The sequence below is a fragment of the Panthera uncia genome, chromosome B4 (genome assembly GCF_023721935.1).
Source record: "Panthera uncia isolate 11264 chromosome B4, Puncia_PCG_1.0, whole genome shotgun sequence".
Taxonomy (NCBI): domain Eukaryota; kingdom Metazoa; phylum Chordata; class Mammalia; order Carnivora; family Felidae; genus Panthera; species Panthera uncia.
The window spans coordinates 91,986,235-92,008,648 of NC_064809.1; the positions used below are offsets into that span (position 1 = coordinate 91,986,235).

General features: G+C 42.7%; 1 protein-coding gene across 1 annotated transcript in view; it reads right to left on the reverse strand.

The window, feature by feature from the left end:
* Nucleotides 1–234: 234 nt before the first annotated feature.
* The window catches only part of BEST3 (bestrophin 3), a 37,377-nt gene continuing 15,197 nt past the window's right edge, over nucleotides 235–22,414 (reverse strand). Inside the window, exons 4-9 of the mRNA XM_049625965.1 lie at nucleotides 21,311–21,465; nucleotides 20,031–20,108; nucleotides 19,504–19,656; nucleotides 16,350–16,430; nucleotides 14,643–14,794; nucleotides 235–1,774 (exon numbers count right to left, since the gene is read on the reverse strand). Coding sequence (XP_049481922.1) covers nucleotides 832–1,774; nucleotides 14,643–14,794; nucleotides 16,350–16,430; nucleotides 19,504–19,656; nucleotides 20,031–20,108; nucleotides 21,311–21,465 — 1,562 coding nt within the window. The 3' untranslated portion in view covers nucleotides 235–831. The remainder of the gene's footprint in view (nucleotides 1,775–14,642; nucleotides 14,795–16,349; nucleotides 16,431–19,503; nucleotides 19,657–20,030; nucleotides 20,109–21,310; nucleotides 21,466–22,414) is intronic.

Genomic DNA, 22,414 nt, shown 5'->3' on the forward strand with positions numbered 1-22,414 from the left:
GTTCCTTGTCCTTCCAATTTTTCTCCAGTGTTCAAGACCAAAGAGTGGATATGGAAAGAGCAGCAATGGCGGCCGAGGGTGTGGTGGGGTGCCATCAGCTCCCACACCCCTTCCACTAGGAGGCTGGCATGTGTCAGACATCTTTGATCGCCCCGTAGGAGGCATTGCCAACACCTCATGGTTTGAAAACTGTGGCAAGAAGTAAGCAGCAGAGATAGCAAGAGAAAATATTACCACTTGAAAGGAGGGACGGAGTAGAAGGGAAGGATGAAGGGATGAGAGAATAAAAAGAAAACAGAGAAAAGGAAATTGAAGGGAGATGGAGGTTGTGATGCTGATAGAGCTTACGAATCAAGAAGTGGTAATAGTTCTAGAAAGGAGTGAGACAGAAAGCCTCAAAGAGTCGGAATTAGGAAGGGGCTTTTGAGGCATTGTGTGACCCAGCTCCCTCTGTTTATAATTGAAGTGCAGAAGAAAAGAAAAAGGAGGGGAGGAGAGACTCCTTTGTCTCCCTATAGGCAAAATCAGGAGACTGGACTATCTATCTACAAAGCTAGCAATCTATGAATTATAAGTCATATATATATATATTTTTTAAGATTCCTTATTTGGTTAAGATATGTCACTGTGGTCTGTGTAACTTTTATGAAAGTCACCTTGTAATGGATGATGTGAATGTGTTTGATTTTCTCAGTTCTCAGACACTCAGGATCATAATGCCCTTCAGTTTAAAAAGTAGCTTATACAGTGTGATAGCTTTTTAAAAAATTGACCAGTCCTTAGGTATGTTCTGGAACTAATGCTGAACTTCTGGGAAAGTAAGAATCTAGGCTAGAACCAGGTCCTAGACCTTTCTGGTATTCCGTTGGGTGATGCCTCAGCTTGCTCATTATTAAAATCTACGATGTCAGTTTCCTTGGTGTCCAGGTTTTCCAGTAAGTATAGCACATCAGGAGAGGCTCGCGAGCCAGCCACAATGTTGATTCCACTGGTCTCTGAGGATGTTTCTGTGTCAAGTGAAAGAACGGGCTCAGAACCGATGGGATCTGGACTTAGGCCTGTCAGGGAGGCGTGGCTGGACGCCAGGAAACCGGGGAGGCTCCACCGTTTGGGGAATTTGTCATTATCATTAGGGTCTCCCCCAGAGGCTGACGTGAGGATGTTTCTCTCATCTTTGGCTGAACTAGTCTGAGGACTGGGGTCCCTAGGAGGTGTCCCTTTCTCTGAGGGGAATGCAATCAATCCCACAGGCACCTCCTGCTGTCCAGTCCTGCTTGGCTCAACCCCGGTAAACTCTGCGCTCTGGATGGAGGCAGTGGAGTCACGTGATGTGGGCACTGGTGCCTCGGTCACTGTGATCAGTACCTCGGGGACCTGTGGCATTTTGGTGGGGGAGACCCTCACGCTCGACTGTGGAGTCAGGCTCTGCAAAGTGCTTGTCCGGCTGGTCTCCCTGATCGTGGACAGTTCCCCCAGGCTGGAGTACGCCTTGGGGTTCCCCTCTGGGGAGCAGGGTTGCCTTTGGGCGGGTGAGGCATGGTGGGGGCTTCTCGAGGGCACATCCAGCAGATCTCTAGCTGGGCTGACGTCGCCACTTGGGGGGAAGAACATGGAGCTGTCGCTGGCCTGCCTGCCATAGCTTCTCCTCCTGGGGCTGGTGGGGTGTTCGTGGGCACTCAGGAACCTCTTGACTCTTCTAATCATGGAATGGCGCTGGCCGTGCTTCTCGAAACTCCACAGCCACTCCTCACCAGGGAGATCCGACCCGGACAGTCTGAAACACACAATGGCAAAATGCAGGCAGAGCAGTTTCAGGGCCCCAGCTCTGTGGGCAGAGTCTCAGAGGTCAGGACTGAGTTTTGTATTTTCACATTACAGATTTTGAAATGGGGGAGACTTTAACTTGAGATTGTCTGGCAGAGATTCCCCAACCTTTTGGTCACAGGACCTTTTTAAACTCTTACAAATGATCGAGTACCCCGAAAAGATTTGTTTATGTGGGTTACAGCTATTGCTACTTACTGTGTCAGAAATAACGGAGGAATATAAAAAAATTACACACATAAGAAAGTATAAGCACTCATACCATGAAATGTTAAGTGATGACATCATCACATAGCATGTAGCTTCTGGAAAATTCCACTTTTCCAGAAAGTCAGGGAAGAATGAGAATGAAAAGGTGAATAACATTTTAGTGTTGTTACAAAAATAATTTTGACCTTAAGGACTTGGGTCTTGGGGTTTGGGTTTTGGGAATTCCCAGAGTTCCCCACACCACACTTTGAAAATCACTCATCTACAGACGTGGACCTTAAAAAGAAGATATAGTGTGTATTCTTTCTCCTTTATTGCAGGTGAACCAAGGTCATGAACTAAGGATCTGTAACCCACCCCCCCAATAATGCCTCATAGCCAAATTCAAGACAGTGCAAAAACAGCTCACATTTACATTTATTTAAGGACCTCCCATGCCTTAATGCAGTTAATTATCATATTCATTGTGTGAGTTGGTACTATTATTATTCAGATTTTACAGATGGGGAAACTGGGGCCCAGAGAGATTGCTAAAGACAGTGTAGCCATTGAGGGCCAAACCCAGAAATCTGACTCCAAAGCCTTCGTTCTCAGTCCCTTTTATATAAAGTCTGCTACCTGGGTGTCAATGGTGAGGTAGAGCCTGGGGGGTGGGGTGCAGAATAATGAGTAAAACACAATCCTTGCCCACAGGTAATTTGTTAACATCCCCGGTCCACTCATCTAGGGTTCCAGAAGGAGAAATGGGACCACACATCCATCGAGGAGGGCGGGTGTGTGGTCTCTCGATGTAGCTGGGCTCCCCTGTGATGAAGTTTGATAGATTTGGTAATGTTGAACTTTCGACATTTGAGACATAAAACGAATAACCCTAGCCTTTTGAGCCTTCTCCTTCAAGGCTGAAATAAAATGGATAATTGGGATAACAGCGAGGGCTATGGGGTCGCAAGGCCTGCTCCCGCCTCACATTACATGGTTGTCTCATGTGTCGGTGGATTTGTGGTCTTAATGGGGTTCAGAGAGGAGCTACTTAAAGCCTTGCCTTTAAACCGCAAATGCTCACACCAGCTCCGGGAGCAACAGTGCTTGGTCCGCCCTGGTTCCAATGTTCCTATCGACAGCCCTGGTGACAAGATGCCTTCACAATGCCAGGTGCGCTTTGTGTGACACAGAGGGGAGTGTCGGGGCAGCAGGATGTTGGTGTAACCTGAAAAGGGTAAAGTGAGCAGCAAAGAGAACATCATTCCTCCGTGTTTATGAATAAAAGATGGCTGATCGAGATGATTAACTGGCTAAGTGTCCCGGGATGGCATCCGATTACAACCTTGTGCTGTTATCCTAAAGCCCCAGCAGTGTCCTTGGCTACCAGATAGCCTCTGGCCCACCTCGGCCGTGCATGGCTCCGATTCAGTTACGCCAACTTGAGAAATGCAGACTCATGTCTCAGCGGCCCCGGTGACCCAGCTCGCCGAGTTTCATTAGGTCAGATCTCCAGTCACACCAGAGGAGCGACAAGCGCAGTTGTTCACTAAGATCGCCACGCTGGATGGATGTGCCCTGGGAATCCAAAGTAGGGCTGCCAATCTCTCTTTATAGGGCGAGCCTCTGTCCTCCATTTGAGATCTTGACTTCTTATTTGCGATTTCTCTTTCTCAACTACTTCTAAACCACACTGCCTTGTAAGAATGATAAAATCTTCCAGGGGCGCCTGGGTGGCTCAGTCAGTTAAGCGTCTGACTTCTGCTCAGGTTCTGTATGACCTCATGGGTTGCGAGTTCGAGCCCCGCGTCAGGCTCTGTGTTGACAGCTCGGAGCCTGGAGCCTGCTTCAGATTCTGTGTCTCTGCCTCTCTCCCGCTTACACTCTGTCTTTCTCTTTCTCAAAAATAAACGTTTAAAAAAAATCTTCTAGGAAACATGTTTATACTATCATTACTTCAAAACTTTGTAAATCCTAAGGACAAAATTTTCTAACTATGCTGATGATGGACATGTATATTCAATGGGGGCGAGAAGATTAAGGCCCTGCATCACAAATTAGAGAAAAACAGACCAGTTACAGAGAGCAAACTGCAAAAAGGCCAGGGCTCTTGCTAATGTTCTACTGGTTCACCAACTGACACCGGGCAGGGCTGCCAGTGACACCCTATTGTACCTTCCTGCCTCATGAGACTGTATCGTGGACGCATGAGAATTATCCACTTACCCAACTAAATTTATTGAGCATCTACTATGAGTAAATCTGTTGCATCAAGAACTGTATAACACAGTTTAAAAGGAGGGAGAAGGCACGTATATAATTAGCTAAATTTGGACAAAGTAAGTTTTTGAGCTGACTTTTTGACATCGAGAAGGAATCAAATGGGCAGAGAAGGGGCAGAGCATTCCAATGGAAGAAGTGACTTGAACGAGTAAGTCGGGGGAAACCTTAGGGTGTTTGTGTGTGAAGATGGGAAAAACTTGAGTTGTACAAGCACAGAATAATGTCAGGCATAAAGCTGAAAAGGTAGCCTTGGATTGTGTTAGAGTCTTATGTACCAGGTAGAGGGATTTGGACTTTATCCCAAAGGCAGGGGGCAACTGTGGGCTGCCTTTGCGAACGAAGGGCATAGGTAGACTTGTGCTATTTTGTGGTAGTTCTGGAAGAACTACGTGGACAGCAACATTGATGAATGTTGTCGTGCAGAAATGCTTTGGGTAAGAAACATGACATGGGAACTTTCTACGCTATTAGTCAGAAAGACCTATCGGTGGGTCTTTGGAGGAACACTTGGTGGCCTGTGCTCTGGGGGGGAGGGGCAGTTTTATGAATGTCATGCTAAAGTGGTGAAGGAAGCCTTTTGGGTGTTTATGTTATCAAAGAGCAGTCGTGAAGCTCCCCTCCCCCGCCACATGATGAACCTAATGACCTTTCTTCCAAATGTGTCCGTGAGGGAATGTTTCACTGCCAGCACACAATCCCCATCTCCTTTCTCTGAAAGTCACGGTTCCCAATAGGACATCAGAAACCGTGGTTTAAGAACAAAATGGTTTGAAGCTTAGAGCACACAGAACAGACTACATTGAAAGATGCTCCATTTCCCAAGTTGGGCGACTTGGATGTACCTTTTAGGTCCTTTCAGACTTTCTTCTCCTTATTTGGTTTTTAAAGTGTACTTTTGGTACAAGGTTAGTACAATCCTGAGGCCCAAGTATCACCCCAAAACAACTATAGCAGAAACATTATATGGTAGAATATAAGTGCGCTCATTATATTGCTATACATTAGAGAAGGTCAGCTGAAAAAGGTTCTGGAATTCGCTTGGACTTAGGCAAGTAATTAGAGCTAGGAGGACATTCATGGAAAGTGCCATGCAGCCATTATTGTCCAGAAGATGGAATTTGAGAATTGCCTCTGTGGTGAGGAAAATGATTTATTCGGGAGCTCGTAGAGCCAGGATTTCTGCTGCCTGGGCTGATTCTAACTAGCTGTGTGACCTTAGGAGAGCCACTTAACCTTTCTGTGACTCAGCATCATACTTGAAAACTAGTGACAACAATACTTCCTCTACCTGCCTTAGAGGCTGTGGGGGAGTTCAAAAGAGTAATAGATGTGGAAAAGCTTTGAAGAGTAGACAATACAAAAAGGACTCTGTCAATGACTGGCAGACTTTCAGAGGTGATTTCCAAGTCATTGTTGACTTCTCGCACCTGCTTGGAGGAAATGATAGCGTCTGCCTGAAAGTTAATCCCTTTTCTCCTCCGAGAGTGTATTTTTAAAATGTCACTACCCCAGGGCCCTTGGGTGGCTCAGTTGGTTAAGTGTCTGATTCTTGATTTCGGTTCAGGTCTCGTGGTTTCGTGAGTTCGAGCCCCGCGTCGGGCTCTGCGTTGACATCACAGAGTCTGCTTGGGATTATCTGTGCCTCCGCAGCTTGCACTCTCTGTCTCTCTCAAAATATACTTAAAAAAATGTCACTACACCTTGGTGCTGCCATCTGACAATGAACACCTTAGAAGGGATGACTCTCACAGTCACTTAATGGTTAGACGAGGGCACTGAGTGAATGGAGAGGAAGCATAAGGACAGGAGAAAGCTGATTATTTGGGAGAAGGAAGATGGGGCCGATCAGGTGGCTTTCTTGCAGACATTGCCAAATCCTGCAGTTAACATTTATTGCACAATGTAAATCCTCAATACGGAAGAGATGAGAATGAGGAAGGTTGTGCTATGTATTGGGCATTATTTTGAAAGGGTGGAGAAGGGTAGGTGTGGGAGAGAGAACAGGTTATGTTAAGCCAGGCGGGCTAGTTGGTTGTAGCCGAGTCTAGGAGGGAGAGCAGGCGTCATCCTCCAGGTCGCACTGGCGTCAGGATTGGGATATGTTATTTCAATCGCAACTGTTATAAAAGACCAACAACCCGCACTTTCAAAATATCTATTGGGCACCCAGTGAACCATCAGCCCCACAGACTCCCTTGCCAGTGACAGATTTCTGAGGGCACAGGCAGCAGTGATTTCACGGCTTTTGAAAAGACGCTTGGGCTGCTCAGGGCACAGAAGAACACTTGTCACCTCCTGTTGCCATAATAAGAGGGGACAGGACTGCTGGAGACGGCAGTGACTTTCAGAATTCATGGAGTGTGTCTCATATGGAAAGACCAAAACAGCCCCACTAACTTGAGAGATCTGATGCATTTTTTTTTTTTTTCCGAAGCAAGCTTTTCACAAAGCTTTCTCATGTGTGTGATCAGGTAAATAAATACAGAGCTTCACAAGATTAAAGGATAAAACTGGATAATGCTTGCCTTTCTTTCTCTGAGCCACCTTTTTTTTTTTTTAACCTCCTCCCCCCAGGTTTATTGATATATAACTGACATATAACATTCTTTAAGTTTAATGTGTACAATGTGATGATTTGACATATGTGTATATTATAGGATATTTACCTCAGTAAGTTCAGTCAACATCTTCACCTCACAGTGGCCATTTTGTTTGCTGTTGTGCCAACATTTAAAGTGCTATTTTGAGGGGCATCTGCGTGGCTCAGTCTGACAGCGTCTGACTTTGGCTCAGGTCATGATCTCACAGTTCGTGAGTTCGAGCTCCACATTGGGCTCTGTGCTGACAGCTGGGAGCCTGAAGCCTGCTTTGGATTCTGTGTCTCCCTCTCTCTCTGCCCCTCCCCTGCTCATGCTCTGTCTCTGTCTCTGTCTCTCTCTCTCAAAAATAAATAAAAATTTTTAAAAAGTGGTATTTTGACAGTTTAAATTCAATTAATTTAGGTCATTTTAACAAAATTGAAATGAGGAATTTAGGAAATTGATATTTAATATGATGAATTCTACTTCTCAGGTCAGATTTATTATTTTCAAATTGCTAGTGTTCCTCAAAGTCAGGCAGCCGCCTTGGAGGGAGCTGATGATTTGCCTGAAAATCTATCCGGGCAGAGCCCGTGTGGAGGGACATTTATTCACAGCAGAGCAAAATGTACTCTTCAAACCCATTAGAGGCAAGTGCTGTTATTTTTAACCTTCTGCTCTGCAGAATCTTGTCAGAGCCGTAGCCTAGGATTTATAAGATGGGAAAGGTAACTCGTGCTGAGCTGGGAGGTTGGGGCCAAGCACTGGGAGGAAAACCCAGCGGACAGAGGTTGTATCCACCCAGCACCCCCTCCTGACTCCCTTGCTGGGGGACAGTTTGGAGTAGGGGAGCATCACGGGGGGTTTGCTTAGCTCACAATAGGGGCTCCCAGAGCTGGCGACCCTCCTGCTACCACTCTCTTGCCTCTCTGCTAGTTTGGGCCAAGGATTACAGCGAATCTGGTAAAAGAACGGGCATATCTAGACTCCCGTTACTACTCTGGTTATGCTCATGGGCCCTCCGCTGGCTGATGCAAAAATAAGTTGTGGCCCCAAATGGGGGTTCATTTAAAGTCCCCCACGTTTCAAAGCTGTTGTATCCTGTGGGAGTTTTGTGAGAAAAGGACATTAAGTCATCTATACCTGTCATGTCTTTTAGAAGGTGAAAATTGAGTGCCAATGGTGAGCCTATGTCGGCATATGAAAGAATCCCTGAGAAGGTTCTAGAATTTTAAAGTTAATAACGCACAATCATCTCCTTGGGAGGCTCCGTTTCTCCTTCCTTTCTGGTACATTAAGTGAAAATCAATGTTCCAAGAATACGTTTTTGTCGAAGTTAGTGATTCAGAATTTTGAGATATTTTTGGTAGTTTATAACACAAGCATGCAATAGTATGTATCAGACTATGTATTTTCTTGTAAAAGCTATAATATTTGAATATAGTTAGCTAAGAGAGGATAACTTACTAAAACATCCATCTAGAGGTATATTTAACCACAATTTAATAAAGGACGTGCTTGTTAAATACATATTTTGGTATATTTGAACTAATACCGCCAAGAAGACTTCTGACTGTGCTACGCAACCCGAATGTTTTGTACACATTAAATACATACGTACAGTTGCAAAAAAGTAATTATATTATTTCTACACATTTGGAGAGCCTTTGGAATGAAGATAGATAAGTAAAAGTCATTATTTCTGGGTGTTTGCAGTTTTACAGCACCAAATAAATCCTAAATAAATCCCTCCGCTCCTAACCAGAAGGAACGCTTGCAAAAATCTGTATCTTTCTCCTCTGTGCTAAGTGCATCCTTAACTGACTTCATAGATCCATTCCTTAAGACCACTCTAAGTGTGAGGAAGTTGCGACATATTTGAATGACAGCAGAAAGCCCAGTAAAGCGGTGTTCATTAAAGGGTATCGCAGCAAGTCCACGGGCTGAGAGCACTCTTCTACATCAGCAGGACCCTTAGAGCGAGCACACGTCCATGTGTGCACATGTCAGTGATCCATTTCATAAGCAGCTACTGCCTCTCTTCTCCAGGATTTGGAATCCTTTAGCTGCTATGGATAGATGTTTCAGTGGGGTTTTCCCAATGCCCTTAAGGGGTTATTGCTTCTTCGCTCTTGGGGGTTTTGATTTTCGAGATAGGATTAAAGGGAGTTATGAGACTTTAGGACTTTAATTTCCTTGTGTTCCATTCCTCAGAGACTTATACACTTGTGCTAATGGATAATCCTAAGTATTTAAAAAAGAACAAGAGTTTTGGAGCGACCCATGGTGCTGTCATGTGAATAGCATTCTACCTCTGGCTAGCTGTGATGGGCTAGCCCTGGATCTTACTTTTTGTTTGTTTGTTTGTTTGTTTGTTGTTAAATGTTTATTTATTTTTGAGACAGATTCAGAGCATGAACGGGGGAGGGTCAGAGAGAGAGAGAGAGAGACACAGAATCTGAAGCAGGCTCCAGGCTCTGAGCTGTCAGCAGAGCCGGATGCAGGGCTTGAACCCATGAACCGTGAGATCATGACCTGAGCCGAAGTCGGACGCTTAACCGACTGAGCCACCCAGGCGCCCCACTTTTTGTTTGTTTTAAAAACAAATTTGGGGGGCGCCTGGGTGGCTCAGTCGGTTAAGCGTCCGACTTCGGCTCAGGTCACGATCTCACTGTCTGTGAGTTCGAGCCCCGCGTCGGGCTCTGTGCTGACTGCTCGGAACCTGGAGCCTGTTTCAGATTCTGTGTCTCCCTCTCTCTCTGACCCTTCCCCGTTCATGCTCTGTCTCTCCCTGTCTCAAAAATAAATAAAACGTTAAAAAAAATTAAAATAAATAAATAAAAATAAAAACAAATTTGGGGCACTTGGGTGGCTCAGTCGGTTAAGCATCCGACTTTGGATTTCGGCTCAGGTCATGACCTCGTGGTTTGTGGGTTTGAGCCCCGTGTCAGGCTCTGCACTAATTTGTGCAGAGCCTGCTTGGGATTCTCTGTCTCCGTCTCTCTCTCTCTGCTCCCCTCCCACTTGTACTTTTTCTCTCTCAAAATGAATAAACATAAAAAAAAAGAAATTTATTTTCAGCAATGCTGGCTTGAGTTTAAACATTCTAGGTTTGTTTTGGTAAAGTTTGGTATGTTAGGTGTAAGTGTTTGCTATTGTCCAAAGAAGAGTCATTTGCATTTCAGGGCTTGGGCGTGTTTTCTTCACGAACGCATCTTATAGAAAACTCTTCCCTCTGCTTGTGGGTGACCTCTTCATCTTGGTTAATAGTGTCTCCAACAGTAAGGATAATGAAAAGACACCTTAATTAAAACAGCAGATCACCGCAATGTATACTTTAAATACCTCATAATTTTTATGTCGATTATACTTCAATAAAGCTGAAATTAAAAAAAAAACTGTTACTTTAAATACACTGTCATTCCTTGCTGTTTGTGCTCATATTGGCTTGGAATTTACCCTTTGCTGAATCTCCTCCTATTTCTGTGCTAGCTCCTAATTTAGTCTTAAAGATGCACATTGGACTCCTCAGCTCCAAGAAGCCGTCTCTCATTCACCACGCTGGGTCAAACATACCTTTCTTTTATTCCCATAAGACTGAGCGTTTCTCTATTGCTGGGTTTACCACATGGTACTAGAACATGTCTCCTTGTGTCAGTGACCTGAAGAGGTATTTGTTTTGTTTTTGTTTTTTTTTGTTTTATTTATTTATTTATTTATTTATTTTTAATTTTTTTTTTTAAATTTTTTTTTTTCAACGTTTTTTATTTATTTTTGGGACAGAGAGAGACAGAGCATGAACGGGGGAGGGGCAGAGAGAGGGAGACACAGAATCGGAAACAGGCTCCAGGCTCCGAGCCGTCAGCCCAGAGCCTGACGCGGGGCTCGAACTCACAGACCGCGAGATCGTGACCTGGCTGAAGTCGGACGCTTAACCGACTGCGCCACCCAGGCGCCCCTGTTTTGTTTTTGTTTTTTCGCCTATGCCTAGCATTTGAAATAGAACCTATCGTATACCAGGCCCTGAAAGAAAATTTGCCTGAATAAATGGATGAGTTCATTCTATATGTGAAGATACGAGGAAAAACGTGATATTTTAAATTTGTATTTGAGATAAAAATATGGGGAAAATCTTACTTTATTTCACTAATGTACATTTGGTAAATGTGTAGAAAATATGACAATATTTTGAATATGTCCCTGAATATAGAGAACAGAGGAATCGTCTCTAAGGAGTTTTCTTTTTTCTTTTAAATTTTTATTTACTTTAGAAAGGGGGAGAGGGGGGAGAGAGAGAGAGAGAGCCTGTACGCCGTGGGGGACGGGCAGAGTAGGGGAGGGGAAGAGTTGGGGGACAGTAGGCTTCTGAGAGCAGAGAGCCAGATAGGGGGGCTCAAACTGGTGAACTACAAGATCCTGACCTGAGCCTAAGTTGGATGCTTAACCAACTGAGCCACTCAGGCCCTCCTAAGGAGTTTCCTTTTTATGTGGAAATGAGTAGTCTCCTGAATATAAAAGAAAATAGGAGGCAGAGTAATTTCTCAGGTTTCTCTTGGATAGTACTTTTGTTCAGTTATTGAAGGGCATTGCCTTGATTTTAGAATTTCTGGGTCATGGGAATTGTGATCATAAGCTTGAAACGATGTGAAAAGGTAAGGGAAATTTGATTTCTGAATTAAATATGCTAGCAATGTACATCTTAAATAGAATAAGAAAATTAAAAACTTACTCAACCAGGAAAGGATTTTATATGCTCATCAAGCAGCAAACACTTTTCTGAAACACTTGAATCCATACTACTTTGACACCCGGTCTTTATCCTAATGCAAAGGGCTCATTGACTCAGTCATCATCAACAATATCACCTGTGCTACAGCAATCCTTACTTTTACCTTCCCTTTTCCCCTGAGCCTTCGTCAGATGGCTCACTTGATATTAACTTTGTATTTGGTGAGTGAACAGTGAAATTCTTAGGGAGTGATCTTTTATGAGTTTAGAGGACAATCATTGCTTTCGGCCTAGCAAACCATTCACCTATTCCTGGTAGTACGATTCTAATTTTCTTAAGACCTCACCTCCTCCCTATGGTTGCTTGGGGCTGACACATGCCCCTTGGTCCAAAGATGGACATGTGAACAGGCCTCAGCTAATCAAAATATTGTGCTTCCCTGTTCAAGAATGGGCACGTTCGCCAAGCCCAGCCAGTTAATTCAGTACTTTAGTTTTAAGAGTCATGTTCTTGCCACAGGATTTGCTGAGAGGATAGGTTATAAAGCTGCTGGCTGCCATCTTGCTGTTTTGCCTGTCTGAAACCTGAGCCAGTGGAGAGAAAAGCTGAACTGAAGAGATAGAGAGGGCAATAGTGAGTCCTGGTGACATATCTTGAGCCTCTGAAATTAGCCACACCCAAAGCTAGGCTAGTCTCCAGATGTGACCCAAGAAACCCCTTTTTGCTTAAGTTAGCTGGAGTTGGTTTTCCAACACAGGCGAGCAGAAACAACTTGTGTAACAGCACAGTCCTGGAAAGAATCAACAGTGGGCATTTCTGTGAATACTCCAAAAGCCTGCATTCCTGTAGCAACTTTTCCTGGACTGTGAGGTTCCCTTTGAATGGTTCTCATTCATGCAGAAAATCAAGATCAAGTGAACTTTTGCCTAATTGTTTCTTTGATCATTTGGTTCCAGAGTCCAATTAAATGCTTCCCAGAAACCTCCCCTAATAGACTCTGGCCTTTGCCTGTGGCCGTTCCCATCATGCTAGTAAATAGGCTGTCTTAATTAGAGGAATTCTCTCTGATACTAAAAACTTTTTGCTGCATTCTTAAATATCACATCTCCCAGTTTTCTCTCAAGAATTTTTTCTCTGTTCCAAATTTCCAGTGCTAGCTTAATATGAAAAATGGCTTAGATTTGTTTAATCTTTCTTTAATCTTTAATCATTTTGACATCCACAAATAGGGTACTTACATGAGTCAATATTAACAATGCTCTATGGTTACATCTAGAGTGTTTTGATGTCTCCAATCTCATTTAATATTCTCAATAATTGTTTGGGGTAGATATTTTCTTCGAGGTCTTATAAAATCCCTAATTCTGTGTCTCTATATTTAGAAATAGAAATAGATATTTTAATAATTTCTAAAGAACATGGACACAGAAGAATGTAATATTATGATGCTTGGGATGAATATGTAGACCAAAATGAAAATCTTGAGACCAAACAAAAACTGTCATTGTAACTATCCTGCAAAAACAACTAACTGGATGATAGAAATGGAGCACAAGGGCACTTACAGTCCCAACAGTGATACCACGATGATTCTCCAGCCCTATCAAATGTGCTCGTCTCTTTTCTCTTACAAATTAGACCTTCAATTCTGTGCATTAATCAGCAATGGGAAGGGAGAGAAAGGTTAAAGCCTGTTGAGTTATCCAAGAACAAATCCACAGAAAAGCATCTATTAATTTTTAAAATTGAGAAGGATTTCAAAACCCATGAAACTGCCACCACAAACTGCCGAGAAGGGCGAACAACAGTGAATTGCTCTTTGTGGAGACTGAGCAACCAGCTGGGGTTGGGATGCGCACAGGAGAATCCAGGCTTGTCGGGCCATCTGGAAGCCAAGGCAAGCCTAGCCTGGGGTGTGCAACCTTCTATCAGGTATGCTTTGAAGACAACAGGCAAATCTCCTGGCTCCTAAATCATCTCATCATTTGACCCCACTCCTGAAATTCTACTTGGTCATCTTTTCCTTTGGGTCTTGAAGACCTGTTAGGATTAAGAGACATTCAGCCAAGAGTGAAGCCTTGTGGGAATAGGGCTGAAGCTGGATATCCTCGTGGTTGGGAAACAGGAGGGCTGAACACTGTGGGAGAGAGGAAAGAAGGTCCCAGGTAGCAACTACAGGACATGAACTTGCCTCACAAATCTGCCGAGAGCTGGTCTCAACAGCAAACCACAATTTTGTCACAAGTTGTAAGAAAAATCCTGCAAAAGTTTTCCTCTTTTTTAAGGGGGTTCTCCTTATTTTTCTAAATTTGTCCACAGTCTTCTCTTTAAGTTACTTGGAAACTGTGACATCTGCCTTGAGCAAAAATACTTAAACTTCCCCCACATTCACACATTTCTCCAAAATCAAATACATTATCAGATTTAATAAAATTATTCGAGAAGTGTGCATGAGTTACTTCAGGCCTCAGCCCATTTATTTAAAGCTAAGTACATAGGGACAGATTGTTATGTTAAAACCACAGAACAGAGACTGACTTGTCTACTAAACATAGTTGAATTAAAATCTTAGAGAAAACTTATCTCATTCCTTAGGATTTGCTTGTCTCCAAGTAGTCTAACACAGTGCCTGCATGTGGTATATGCCTCATAAACACTTGTTGGAAATACATTCAGTTATGAACATCTTAAGTAATAAATGATTATATAATTGAATAAACTACTTTTCAAATCGGAAGGAAAAAAGAGGATAATTTCACAACTATTGGAAAAGTTTTCTGTGGTATAAAAACAAGGTAAAATGCAAATTACCCCCAAATACACATGCCTGCATGTACACACACACCACATTTAAACCAGAAGCTATAGTCTCTTTGCTCTCAAACTTCCTCGGGCATATTAATTATACCTGAAAATCTTAAATAAGATGTTACCAATTGAGAGTTGTCATGAAAGTGAGTTCAAGACCAGAGCATAAAAAATCAGAACAGTGACCAACTTATTTTCTAAATATTGATGATTAAAAAAAATGCACTTACCCCATTTCAACTGTTGACCCCAGAAAGGAGGGTATGCAGTAGTCAGCGGCTGCCAGTGTATAAGGTGGTCGAGCAGCAGAATCATCCCAGTAAATGTCCTTCTTCATCTTGGGTAAGCTCATGTGCATTTCATCCACAGCTAAAAGAGAGACCTAAAATCATTGTTTTATTGTTAGAATAATTTGGATGTGGATTGTATAAAGACAGAGAGTAAGCTCCAATGGGTGGATGGGATTTGCAGCAGGATAGAGCAGTCTGAGAGAGTAAATACACAAATGTCCGTTGTTCATATTTGCTGTAACCGGGACCGTTGCAGAGACTTGCACATGTTTATTGCGTGAGGGCACTTGGCAATGGGGGTTAAGTGGGGCTATAAAACTGCCCAGACTTGGTTTATCAAGCCACATGCCCAGAATGGAGCTAGCTACATTTTACTAGGAGGCAGGAGAGACTCCTTTTCCTTCTTGGTTCAAAGTTCCTGTATTGTCTAGTGGCTATCCTTACAGCAACCTTATAATTCCAGATATCATAGGAAGGAGAAGATTCTTAATATCCCATTCCATTGATTCCATAAACATACTTATACTTGATGTCATTTCTTTTTAAAATCATTTTTAATGTTTATTTATTTTTGAGAGAGAGAGAACACGAGAGGGGGAGGAGTAGAGAGAGAGGGAGACAGAGGATCCAAGTTGGGCTTCCTTCTTCCATCTCTCCCAGCCCTCTAGGTATGCGGCCAGTTTGTGAACCAACAGTGAAACATAGTGAAACATTTGAACCTGCTTAAGAACTGAGCAAGGGCCTGAAGCAAGTAGCCAAGTTGAAGTTCTTTCCTTATCTGTGAGGACAGAGAATGGTCTGAGGAGAGTCCTGCCTGGAAGCAAAATTCTCTCATGCTGATTCTTTAAGAAAAACCTCTCTGGAATAATGCTTTGGGGGTAAGGGTCCTGGGGTCCATTAGGTTTAGTTCTGTCAGATTTGGGACATAGGCTGGTATGGCCCACGTTTCCAGTGTCCATCTGCTTGGACATCTGACTGCAGGGAACTTCATGACATGGATTTGGGAACTCACACCAGATCACTTCTGGCTGCCATTGTCTGTCCCTGCTAATCTCACTTGGGTGGCAACAGAAACCAGATTAAAGAATGAATTAAAACATTGCTCTGCAGTATGATGGAAGAGGCTGTGTAAAGTTAATAAACTTACAAAGAAAACGGGCTTGAAATTCTACTTAGGGGAAGGGGAGGAAAAATAAGATAAAAACAGAGAGGGAGGCAAACCATAAGAGACTCTTAAATACGGAGAACAAACTGAGGGTTGCTGGAGGGGAGGGGAGTGGGGGGGGTGGGCTAAATGGGTGATGGGCATTAAGCAAGGCACTTATTATGATGAGCACTGGGTGTTGTATGTAAGTGACGAAACACTAAGTTCTCCCAAACTACGCTATATGTTAACTAACTTGGATTTAAATAAAAATAAAAATAAAAATAAATTCTATTTACAAGGGACTAAACTTCACTGCAACTGAGACCCAGGACCTGTGAAGTTCCAAAAGGAGCTGAGGCAAGATACTGAAAAGCCAAACCTCTTTCTTTTGTGGCTGCAGCTCTGAAGTTCAGGGGCCTGCCGTCAGAGTCTGTTCAGATCTGAAACGTCACAAATGATTCATTATTCATGTTTGTAAAGGAAGGAAAAGCTCCTCTAACCTGCAGATTTCTGTCAATGCACCAGTTGGTTTCGAAATCATCATCATCTTCTCCAAAAGGGTTGATAAGCTGCTCAGCTACCTGCGGTGGAGAACATAGAATAGGTCCATCGTGATGCTTGTGAAAACTAGGAATGCAAGCTAAAGGTGACGGAGGTGATGCCCTTTGCCACTTTCATAATATGAAGCCCAGAGGGGAGTGGGTGGTTCCACAGACGCCGATGTTTACCGGCAAGCGACACTGCTCTCAGACCACGAGCGAGGCACCTGCGTGGGTTTGCTCTCCAGCGGACCTGTCTGTTCAGCTGGTGACAGCACAGGCCCTTCAGGAGAAGTTGTGCCATGTAGGAGCCAAATGATTGATGTTCGGGTACACCTCAAACCCGTGAATGTCGAAGGAGCACACATAAGGTGCAAGGCACCGTTTGCGGCATGTCCAGGGCGACGTAGCCTGGGGGCTTAAGGAACTTACAAGGGCCCAAGTGATGAGACAAAATGTAACCATGAGGAAGGGAAAACACTGGAGATGTAGACCACAATGAAAGAAAATTAAGTCAAGGAGTTTTCACAATTATTGGATCCAACTGTTGAATGAAAAGTCAGAGAGCTGGGGGGTCATGAAGCTGGAATTTGTCTCACTTTGTTTTACTCTAAAGGATTTACTTTTATCCGGTGGGTCAATTTTCCCCACTATGAAAAGTTGAGGCAGCGTCTTACCGTATATTTTCTAATAGTTGGTCAATATGAAATGATCTTAACCATGTTCTGGCATTGAATAGCCTTCTTGATAAGAGATTTATATGTCAAATATGACTCCTTTATTCTTTTTAAATCTCTTGGTTTTTATTATCTAGTGTGTGTGTGTGTGTGTGTGAGAGAGAGAGAGAGAGAGAGAGAGAGATTTTACATTCGGTCTAAATGGGAAAAAAGTGTATAAAATAAAGACACCATTGATTAGTTGAATTTCTATGTTCTGAGACCATTTTGTAGAAATTCTGCCTACTTATTTTTTAGGACTTAAGTCTAACCACTAACCACTTAGAGCAGTTGTTCTCAACCTAGTTGAAGATCAAAGTCACCAGGAAGGCTTTAAAAGAACTTGATGCCTGGGTTCCTCCCTTAGAGATTCTAATTAAATGGGTGTGAGGTTGAGCTGAGATATCAGCACCTGGTGAAACTCCCGAGAGATTTTAGTATGTGGATGGAGTTGAGAACCGTCAACTTAGAGAGATACGTCGCCCCACTTCCCCAGACTGGGCAGGGCCTGAGCCCGGAATCAGTCAGCCTCACAGCGACATCCACGTCAAAGTCCTTTCCAGGGCCTGTCCATCCTTCCTTGCCTGAGATTTTCCCTAAGTGGGCCACTGAAGAGGCCTGGAAAATATTTTTGTTATAACCAGAATTTCACTTTTATGGGATCAGTCCTGCATATAGTATGAGAGTCTACATTTAACTTTCAAAATGATACCTATGTTTCAGAATTGATTTTCTCAAAAAATATCCTTTACTCTTTTGGAGGCTTCATTTCCAGCAGGTAACTAATATGCTGTTTATAAGGTTAAGATGGGATTTTTACACTTTGAAAATATTTATAAATATTGGAATGGACAAGATAAAACAGCTGCTTAGAAATTGAGATATAATCCATTGAGTGGGAAAACACTTCTCCTAGGACTGTCTATCTCTTAAAGGAGCTAATGTGGTATTTTCATATTTTGCCTTTAAAAATATTTTATAAAGGAAAGGAAAGTTAATATTTTATTTATTATTTTTTAAAATTTAATTTATTGTCAAGTTGGCTAACCTACAGTGTGCTTTTCGGTTTGGGAGTAGATTCCCGTGATTCAGCGTTTACATACAACACCTGGTGCTCGTCCCAACAATATTTTAGAGGGCATTTCCCAAGGCAGGAACTGCTAACTGTTCCTAACAGGCTGGTCCAACACCTCACGTAGACACAAAGCAAAGAATAAGAAGCTTAGCACAACTCAGGGGAAAGGGCAATAAAAGACTAGAATGATTGGGCACCTGGGCCATTTGTAGTGATTTATTGTTTATAAAACTAGAGTCTACTTTTTTCACTAATGGGAGAGGAGAGCTATTAGTCTCTCTTGCTCTTTCTCTGTCTTAAATGCGTAAAAATAATTAAGAATTACCATCACCTGGTTGAAAATGGTTTTCCCATTTATAAAGGACATGCTTTTACTTTTTGAAATGTCAACGTATTTATCATTCTTGGTTAAGATTCAAACCAGTGAAGGTAAAGGCAGTGGCAGGGAAAATGTTGCCACCGCCTGGAAGGCCTCCATGGTGCATGTCAACATGTGGCTGGCCAAAAGGTCAAAAGTTTGAAAATTCGATTTTATTCATCTTCAAACTGTCATTAGATTTCATTTACCTTGATTTAGCCATTGTCTTTGTGTGTGTGTGTGCGTGTGGGTGTTCCATTCACTACCAGGCTCCGGCTCTGGTATTTACCTGTGCATCCAGGGAAGGGTAAGGGGTGCAGGGAGGGGCGGGGGTTGGAGCAGATACAATTCTGCACCCATGACTGGACAAGTCCTCCTCACTGCTCTGACCTGTTTTTAATTTCCTGGCAAACCAAATGTCGTCACAAATCCTGGTGTTTCTGGTTTTGATTCTGTTGAATCATTTTCTGAGTCTCGGTTCTGGTTTTGAAAATGGGATGCATTTAATGGGGGACAGCTAGTGGGATTGCAGAGAATCACAGTTAACTATTTACAAAGTTGAACAGAACCAAGAAATAATATAATACGAATACTTAACTCTGATACACAAGGCTTCTTATTTACCCTCTTTTACTCTGCCTGCTGGCTTATTGTGGCATAAAATATCAGTGAAGTCACAGTTATTACTTTAATTACATTATTATAATCCTAATGGGAGCACACAAAGACTTAAATTACTGGCCGTAAAAGAGTATTACTGCAACGTCTTTGCTTAGATTGCTGCAATATGGTACCCACCACATCACTTGAATCCCTAGTTTACAAGTAATAACATCTCTGAGTGATTAAATCTTAAATCTACCTTTGACTCGCTCATGAGCGAGTGACTCAGTAAAGGACCAGTGTGCAAAGGACAGAACATGACAGATTACAGAGCAGGTCTCAGGCACAGAGACGGTGGGCTACCTTGAGCCATCCTGCATAGAAGAAGAACTGTAGGAGAGTGAAGATTGGAATGTAAAGATCTAAGTCATGCCCCGCGTAGCCTTTGGTGGGATCCAAAAACTGGCGTCCAATCAGGCAGGCAAAGAAGAAGGTGTAGACAGCCAGAGTGACAACCTGCAACGGAGAGAAGTCTGAGTGAGAACACAACGCTGGACCCCCACAGCAGGCCAGAGTGCCTAAGTGGGCAAGTAGCTAAAAACCACATGCAGGGGCACCTGGGTGGCTCAGTCGATTAAGCATCCAGTTCTTGGTTTCAGCTCAGGTCATGATCTCATGGTTCGTGAGTTCAAGCCCCGCATTGGGCTCTGCACTGACAGTACAGAGCCTGTTTGGGATTCTCTCTCTCCCTCTCTCTCTGCCTGTCCCACTCTCTCTCTCCCTCTCTCTCTGCCCTTCCCCACTTGCACTCTCTCTCTCTCTTTCAAAATAAATAACTAACTAACTTGGGAGGGGGGGGACAAACAACACACGTGCAAAGTATTTTATACCTGGGTATAAACCAGCGGAATCCCAACCCAGTCATAACCAAATAAGAGGCTGCACCAAGAGCGGTATCTGTTCATTTCCTAAGCCAGAAACAGATAAAACATGGTTTGCTAAACGATGCGTGTGGCAATAAATATTTCCTGGGATTCATAACGTGGCCATGTCTTTTATGAACATGTCTGCAAAAGGACAAGGCTGACTTTGTAAGGCTGGTAATTGGTTCTGAAGGCTAGTCCAAAAGGAAAATCCTGAAAATGGCAATCAACGCCATTCAACAGTGCAAAAAGGATGGAGACAGATGGATATTTTTAAAAAAATATTAAAATAAATCAGGACTTTATAGAACTATCGCCTACTCTATTGAATCCCTGATTTCCAACATGTATATTGGTCCAAAGTGTTGATGGGAAGGCAGGGGTTAGTATTTTAAATAAGTAATTTCTATCCATTTTGGTAAATTTATATGGAGAGCAGGTTTGTTTGTTTGTTTGTTTGTTTCTCGACTTCTTTTGAAAACATGCTTACTGTAGAGTTTGGGGAAAAAAGAAGTACCTCCTAAACCTTTCTCCCCCACAAATGAGGACTTTAGCACACTCATATTGACAGAAAATATCTGTCTGGAATGGAAAGGACTTGAATCTACTGATTTCTCCTTTATCACACATAAATTACTATATAAGCCTGGGAAAAAGCGTTATGTTAATTTGGGAGCTATTTTTATATCATTCACTCCTTTTGGCCGAATCCAGGCAGGAGACTGTCATAGGGCATATCTATCTAGCCCTTCCATAAATCTGTTTCTCAGATGAATTCAGGGTTATTTCGTTTAATGAAAACATAATTTTGTTTCCTGGAGCATCTGACAAGTTGGCTTAACCTCAGGAACTTCTAGTTTGGGGGAACTGATTGGGCAGGTTTATTTCTACTCCAGATTTTACTCTAGGATCCTGGGGGATGATAAATATGCCATGTGGACACCAGGTCATTCAGAGCCCTTGACAGATGTTGCTAATCAATTAAGGGACACTTTCTTACAGAGCCCATGACAAAGCCAAATTCTGTTTAGACAGAATTTCTAAGAAACCACTACCAATCAACCTGAGTCAAAACCTGTATACTACCCCTGTCCTGCATGTTAAGGGTTCTAATACTAGCCCAGTCTTTCTGGTTCCTTTGGAACCAGGCATGAACAAAGCAGACACATCCTGGTCTGACCTGCTACATCCAGGTCCCTGTTGGTCTCTGATTAGCATCTCTTATGGGTGGTTTGTGACCTACTTACAGTCATCAGTGATTGCAGATCAACACTGTCTCTGATTCTACCTTCCTTCCGGGCTTTAGCTGCAAGATTTCCAAACCAGATGAATGGAACCCAATATTTCAGATGAGGAGATTTGAGGTGGTCAAATAATTTTCTTTCATCTGCCGTCATAAAACCTTTAGCACAAAATAAAGATAGCTCAATTTTACAGAATTAGCTTAGTACTAATAACATTACCATAAATATTTTCATGCTTAGTATGTGAGCATACAGTGAGGGGAATATTAAAAATATATAAAATGATGGTTCTTGCCTCAAGTAGTTTATGCTTGTATTAGAGATAAGGAATGCGTTTGTGCGAGTGCACACACACAAGTTTTATATCAGTAATACATAAGGCAAGACATGTTGGTAATCCCTCATAGAGATGGCCAGTAGAAAGTAAGGTGACATTAAATGTGGACTAGAACATCTGGGGAAAGTTTCTTCTCTAGGTTTTGGTTTATTCTTCTAAAATTGGGAACAAGGATACTTAGAAATGTTAGGATTAAAAAAGTAAAAGCTGTTACCACATACAACGCACTTAATATAGCATGGAGCCCATGAATCACATACTTTTCCTCCTGACTGCTCACTCCTTTCACAGTCCTGATCAACCAGGACCCCTTCTGTGAAGGCTTCCTTGATTTCTTTCTTCTACTTCCCCTGGAATTTCTCCCCTTCAAAGCTCCCCGCACAGTGCTCTCTGTTGCCTTATATTGTAGTAATGCCATACATAAAGGTTTTGCCTGCCAAGACCCACGGGAAGGGCCAAGAGCATACTGTCTTCGTAGTCCCCACAGCGGTTTGCATATACCTTGAAAGTATAATTTTTATAATCTTTATTTATGTGTGTGTACAACACAGTTTGCCTGAGCTCCCAGTGACCTTTCTGAGCCTCAGTTTTCCCAAGTGCCAAAGGAAGATGATAATATCTACTTCCCAGGGATGTTGTAGAATTACCTGAGATGATGGAAACATGTCGAGAGCTTAGCATAATGCTTACTTAGCACATACTTAGCACTCGATAAGTGCAAAGGCATAATATATTATGAAATTTTAGCTATCTACCCGACCTCCAACCTG